This window comes from Salmo trutta, chromosome 39 (genome assembly GCF_901001165.1).
Source record: "Salmo trutta chromosome 39, fSalTru1.1, whole genome shotgun sequence".
Taxonomy (NCBI): domain Eukaryota; kingdom Metazoa; phylum Chordata; class Actinopteri; order Salmoniformes; family Salmonidae; genus Salmo; species Salmo trutta.
Genome location: NC_042995.1, coordinates 6,215,681 through 6,222,571, shown reverse-complemented (window position 1 = coordinate 6,222,571; position 6,891 = coordinate 6,215,681). Strand labels below are relative to the sequence as shown.

At 38.9% G+C, this 6,891-nt stretch overlaps 1 protein-coding gene across 1 annotated transcript; it reads right to left on the bottom strand.

Moving 5' to 3' along the window:
- Positions 1-301: 301 nt before the first annotated feature.
- Positions 302-4,174, bottom strand: LOC115179749 (zinc finger protein 239-like). The gene is made up of 2 exons (XM_029741468.1): positions 3,817-4,174; positions 302-1,600 (listed from the first exon to the last, which is right to left on the bottom strand). The coding sequence occupies exons 1-2, from the start codon at positions 4,007-4,009 to the stop codon at positions 690-692; spliced, it is 1,104 nt and encodes a 367-aa protein (XP_029597328.1). The 5' UTR covers positions 4,010-4,174; the 3' UTR covers positions 302-689.
- Between the last annotated feature and the right edge of the window lie 2,717 nt (positions 4,175-6,891).

The window sequence follows — 6,891 nt, the reverse complement described above, 5'->3', positions numbered from 1 at the left end:
GGTAATGGTTCCCAAAGTCCTTTACAGCCTGACCTTTACCCAACAAAGGTCTTTGTGACCCAATAATTAAAACAAAGGCACCTGTTTACTTTCAGCCATGTCCCAGGAGACACCAGTCAGGAGGTAAAATTGACACAGGGCCTGTATGGACAAAGCGTCTGAGAGTTTAGTAATGCTGTTCAAGGACAGGGTGGGGGTAAAAAGCAGGAAATAGAGCTGATAAAGGATGTATTAAACCTGCCTAGTATGAACCATCACAGAAATCATGTTCAACAGAGAAAAATAGGGTTTCACTATGACATCCATTGAAAAAAACAACTTTATTAAAACAAAGTTTATTTGCTGTATTGAGTCAATACAGATGTGATGAGCTACTTCAATATTCTAACATGCAGTTGTCAGTACAGATAGAAGATAGTGGCCCAAATATCCTGTATGTCATTGTTAAACAATTGAATAAGAACTCCTGTTGTTTACAAATCCAAGTGTGTGCTCTATGCTACAGCGGTGAGGACTTCCTGAAGCCCGCAGTGTCCTGGAGGGTAGGTCCCTGAAAGTGAGAGCTAGATTCATCTTAAAAAGCTGACACTGAGTGATGCTTCCCCCTCCACACACACACAACTCAATTCGTTTTTTTGTCTAGTGCCGGAAAATAGAACATTCATTTAAAGTTGGATGTAACAAGAAATCTACAATGATAAAGTATAATTTGTTGTTTTCACTTCAGATTCACTGCAGGCTGAAGCTTTTGCTGCACTCATTGCAGTGATATTATGTATCCCTTTCGTGTGAGTGCTCATATGCAACTTCAAGCTTCCTTTATAACCAAAGCATTTGTCACATTCTTTGCACTGATGAAGTTTCTCCCCTGTGTGAACATGCTGATGACGTCTTAAATGGCTTAATGTCATGTAACTTTTCCTGCATACAGGACAGCTGTATGGTCTCTCTCCTGTATGAACTCTCATATGCAATGTCAATTCTATTTTCTGGTTGAAAGCTTTTCCACAGTCTTCACACTGAAAAGATCTCTCCCCTGTGTGTATCCTTGTATGTCTGTCCAAGTCACACTTCCGACTGAAACATTTGCCACAGTCTTTGCACTGATAAGATTTCTGTCCTGTGTGTATTCTCATATGCTGTTTCAGGTTACTCATAACATTGAAACATCTACCACATTGTTTGCACTGATAAGGTTTCTCCCCAGTGTGTATCCTTGAATGGATGGTCAAGTGTCCCTTACGTGTGAAGCTGTTGCCACATTGTTTACACTGATATAGTTTCTCCACTGCAGCAGAGCAGTCTGGATGAACGGAGAGGGACTGATCACTGGTTGGTTGTGCTACTCTGTAGCCCTCTCCATCAGGTTCTGTTTTGATCTCTTCAGTTATGATGATAGGTAGAGTGTTCCTCTCTCCATCATCCACAGTTTGGTTTAGGTAAAGATGTGAGGGCTGAGGTGGGTCCTCCTGACTGAGTCTGAACTCCTGTTGTTCTTTAATCTGTGTGGGTTCTGGGTCCTCCTGCTCTAGACTGGGGCTCCACTCCTGCTCACAGTTCTGCTGCTCAGGGGGAACGTCTGGAGAGAGTTCCTGGAAGTCTGGAGGGAAACAAATATATTCAATCAATATTTTGAATGACTAAATATAGTGATTTTGTTTGGAAGGCCTCTTTGTGCTTAAAAACAAGAGGATTTGTTGAATGGTCTACTACACTAGCTACAGCATGGTTCAACAGAGCAATGTTGGCCAACTAAAGTTATGTTCAGGGTGTGTATATTTCTAGCTACAGCATGGTTCAACAGAGCAATGTTGGCCAACTAAAGTGATGTTCAGGGTGTGTATATTTCTAGTTACAGCATGGTTCAACAGAGCAATGTTGGCCAACTAAAGTGATGTTCAGGGTGTGTATATTTCTAGCTACAGCATGGTTCAACAGAGCAATGTTGGCCAACTAAAGTGATGTTCAGGGTGTGTATATTTCTAGCTACAGCATGGTTCAACAGAGCAATGTTGGCCAACTAAAGTGATGTTCAGGGTGTATATATTTCTAGCTACAGCATGGTTCAAGAGAGCAATGTTGGCCAACTAAAGTGATGTTCAGGGTGTGTATATTTCTAGTTACAGCATGGTTCAACAGAGCAATGGTGGCCAACTAAAGTGATGTTCAGGGTGTGTATATTTCTAGCTACAGCATGGTTCAACAGAGCAATGTTGGCCAACTAAAGTGATGTTCAGGGTGTGTATATTTCTAGCTACAGCATGGTTCAACAGAGCAATGGTGGCCAACTAAAGTGATGTTCAGGGTGTGCTATCCCAATATTTGACATGTCTTACTAATTCATGAAATAATGAATGACGAGGTCTTTGGGCATTTCATAGTGACTGCATTGGAGATAACTCATGGTCGAATGACCACTAGCAGCCTGTGTCCCAAGTCCAAAGCTACGGTGCCTTTAGAAAGTATTCACTCCCCTTGACAGATTTTGTTGCGTTACAGCCTGAATTTAAAATAGATTAAATTGAGATTGTGTCATTGGTCTACACACAATACCCCATAATGTCAAAGTGGAATTATGTTTTGTGAAAAGTTTACAAATTAACTAAAAATGAAAAGCTGAAATGTCTTGAGTCAATTAGTATTCAACCTCTTTGTTATGGCAAGCCTAAATAAGTTCAAGAATAAAAATGTGCTAAGCTGTCATATGGAATTGTTTTAAGATGGTCATACTATATGGATCATTTAGCTATTTGATTTTTAATTGTAGGACCCCTTTAGGTATCAAAAAAATATATACAATTATTTGATAAAATATTGATTTTGGCATTTACTACTAAAGCCCATTGAAACGTATTGAATAACAGAAATTGCAGAAACTGAATCGCCGTTTGCGTCGCTGACCAGTGAACAACAAACTATTAAATCCAGTTTTTATATGCTACTCCCCTCCCCAAAATCAAAATCTAATATGGACGCCAATGTTTTTCGCTTTGTCATTATGGGGTATTGTGTGTAGCTCGATGAGGATTTAATTATTATTTTTTTAATCCATTTTAGAATAAGGCAGAAACATAACAACATGTGTAAATCGTCAAGGGGTCTGAATACTTTCCGAATGCACTGTAAATGTGTTTAGCTAATCGGGACTAGAGTGTAGATAGCTTCAGACGAGGGACAAATGGGTATAATCCAGACTAGGATGTAGATAGCTTCAGACGTGGGTCTACTACAGGTACAGGACCATGAGTTCTCTAATGCAGTCGTTATGAAATGCCCTTCAGACATCAACCAGCATATCCAACCCGCTTGTTTACAGCTGCAGTAGGGTTGGACAGGCTTCCTACAGAGCCGGCGCGAGATATGGCTCGGAAAATGTATCTCAATCCAGAGATGAGAAATGCGTTGTACTCCGAATTGTCATCCCTCCACGGGGTTTTAATCTATGCGGGAAGACTGTCCGACCCTAGTGCAGCTGTAAGCAAACAGGTCGCATCTGCTGGCTAATTAAACCTCATCTTATTAGTTAATTAAATAAATATTTAATCAAATGTATAACATTGGGCTACGAGTGCGTATATCACATTTTTACATTTACGTCATTTAGCAGACGCTCTTATCCAGAGCGACTTACAGTAGTGAATGCATACATTTCATAACTTTTTTATCGTACTGGTCCCCCGTGGAAATCGAACCCACAACCCTGGCGTTGCAAACACCATGCTCTACCAACTGAGCTACACGTGCCACCTGAATTATCTAGTCTAGTGACGTTAAATATACAAATCTCGTATCACAACTGTAGCTCGCTATACACACCAACTCTGTGTAACTTCATCTCTGGTTTGATAACCATGGCCAACAGCCTCCGTAGACGCTCGTTCTCCTCTGCTGAACATAAGATTAGTTCCTGAAACTCTGCAATGGTCTTCTCTACGGCCCCGAAGATCTCTACAGCAGCCGCGGATAAACGCTCGGTGACGAATACATTCAACAACTGTAGTTTTGACATATTGGCGATCAAAGAAATGTTGAAACTTCTCTGTCAGCTTTGGCCTAGCAGATCTAAACTAGAACATATGTAAACAACGAGGAATGTGCTCTTACACAACGCGATCAGTGAAAAACAGACTGCATTACAATAGCGCCACCTGCTGTCTTGGAGCATTTAATGGAAAACCAGTTGCTGGATCATAACCCAACACCAAATTGAGCTAAAATGTCTTCTTCGTTTCTAGCAGACTATACGCTGAATTGCTGGTTTAGATTTCTAACTGTTGTCAGTCAGTATATTCTGTAACAACGAGCCGTTTTTTTCATTCTTTGCATTGTCTCTTAGTGCCTTCTATTTAAACCATCATGTCCCAGGAGACACCAGTTGGGAGGAGGTCAAAGTTGACCAGGGGTTGTATTCACAAAGGCCCCAATTCTGGGGGTTAGAAATCCAGGGCTTGAAAACAAAAGTGTCAGTATATGCCAATGACTAAAATTGCTCTTAAATCTGCAAATCTGGATCCCTGCACAGTCTCATTGAAGATCTTGATCCCTTTTCTATCCTCTTTGGACTTAAACCCAATTAAGTGTACCTTATGTATTGGATCGTTAATAGACAACATTTTTACATTATCTTGTACTTTACCTACAAAATGGCCTGATGGTGAAGTAGACATACTTGATATTCATATCCCTAAAGATATCAATTAATTTACCACAAGAAATTTCAATAGAAGGTTAGCAAAAATAGAGAAGATTCTGCAACCATGGAGAGGTATACCTGTATATTTATGGACAAATTACATTGATTAACTCTAGTCCAATCTCCATTTTACTGACTAACTTATGGCGCAGGTCTACTCCAGACTATATGTTTTTTTAAATCATATGAGCCAAAAATATTGCTAATTAAAGGTGCCTATTCATATAATGAATATGAGTGGGCAACTGAAATGATTAAACATGGCCGCGGGAAGATTCTGCATTTCTCCCCGCTCTGCTGACCAATATTTTGCTCCTCTCCGCTCATACAGGAGTAATAAAGGCCTAGTGCACTAATTTGGTGAAACAAAACAAATGCTGCATACATTTTTTTATATTTTCTATATTAATACTTTTTTAAATTGTGATTTTCAGAGGGTGCTGCAGCACCTACAGCACCCCTACTTCCCGTGGCTATGCCTTTAAATATTAAAGCATTAAACCTCTCACTAAAAGCTTCACTCATACGTAAATTATACTTAAACCCAAACTGGTTCTACAGTAGATTATTAAGAAAGGCTCAACCTTTGTTCAAAAATGACCTTTTTGCGTTTATACAGATTACAACTTCTCATTTTCGATTAATTGAAAATTAAACTTTGTTCAAAGTATCACCCTTTCAGTTAAATGCAAATAAATGTAATCGAAAATGTAATCTATATAATCCCCAAAAGTAATTATTTATCATGAGAGGGCCACAGACTATAAATAGTAATCCTGCATACTCCAAGAAAGTAAATCTCCCCATTCTGGTAAAAATAGTTATATATTTCTGAGGTGTAGTCACTTTTAAGGACACAAGATCAAGTACACAGTACAAATATGACATTTTATGTGATGCATTTCCTATTCAACAAAACCTTATGAATAAGGCTTGAAATGACTTACAGTGTGCTTTCTAAATATAGTATAATCAAACTATAAGATGTCACCTTTGTTATAACTGTAAAATACATATTTGTGTGTCTAGTGTTAGAGAAAATGTGTATATTTTCTAAAGGTTTCTCTTGATCAAAACGTTTGCCCTCATCGCTGTGAACGTCTCAGAGCTATAGCTTGGCTTCCTGAACTTGTTAGGAGCTCGCCTATCATTTCATACGAATTTTGTCCGTCTATGACTAACAAACATTTTTATGTTTAAAATATATGAATCATTTTAGATCAATGGCTATAAATCGATCTCTGAATGTGCTACAGTGATGAGCCACCACTGTTGGGTTATGCTGTAATGATTGCAGGCATGTGCTTTGTCAGTGGATGTGACGTAGGGTTCAGCCAGGAGTTGATGGACAGTCGGAAGAGTGAATGAAATGGTAGGAGGGACATCCCAGCTTCAAGGGGTTTCTATGTTCACATCCTACGTCACACAGGCTCAGACAATATATTACTGTGTCCGTGGGAACCAGGGCTATCGCTCAATGCAAGCCATTTCGATCTAGTGTCCACAGATTGATTTTTAAGTGAAAATGTTGGTCGGAACCAGTACCAGAACCACGCAGGTCCCATAAACAGGGGTCTTTACATCTCTTGAGGTTTTAAACAAGTTATACACAGCTGGTTACAATTTCAGTTTTATCCTCCAGAAAAGATAGAACAAATATTACAACAAATATTATGGTTCAACTCAAATATACTGATTGATAAAAAATTAAAAAACATTCTTTATGGAACTTTTTTTGTTTGTTTTATATTTATTAATGATATTATGAATAGGAATGGTGGAGTTACATCACACATGCAAATATTTTAAAAAAATGGGAATGTTTGCTTAAGCCAAAGTTACAATCAACTGATTGCAGCATTACTGCAAAAATGGAGGAGGCAAGTGGAAGGGGGAGAAAGTAGGGAACATGTTTGTCACCAACCCATTACACACCTTCATATGGTAAGTCTGAATAACAACTACTGAGAAGTGCGTAAAAAAGGCATCATTTCCTAAATCGGAATCAGATCCAAAGCGTCTGAGTGGGAGTGCTGATCTAGTTTTGCTTTTTCAATTATAATGAATGGACAGGGGCAATCTGATCCCAGATCAGCACTCATTTGAGATCCTTTATGTCAATTATAATGAATGGACAGGGGCAATCTGATCCCAGATCAGCACTCATTTGAGATCCTTTATGTCAATTATAATGAATG

Coding starts and splice junctions, on each gene's coding strand:
- LOC115179749 (XM_029741468.1), bottom strand. CDS start 4,009: ATGTCAAAACTACAGTTGTTGAATGTATTCGTCACCGAGCGTTTATCC. Junction 1,601..3,816: donor GATGAAGTTACACAGAGTTG/GTGTGTATAGCG, acceptor GTTTCCCTCCAG/ACTTCCAGGAACTCTCTCCA.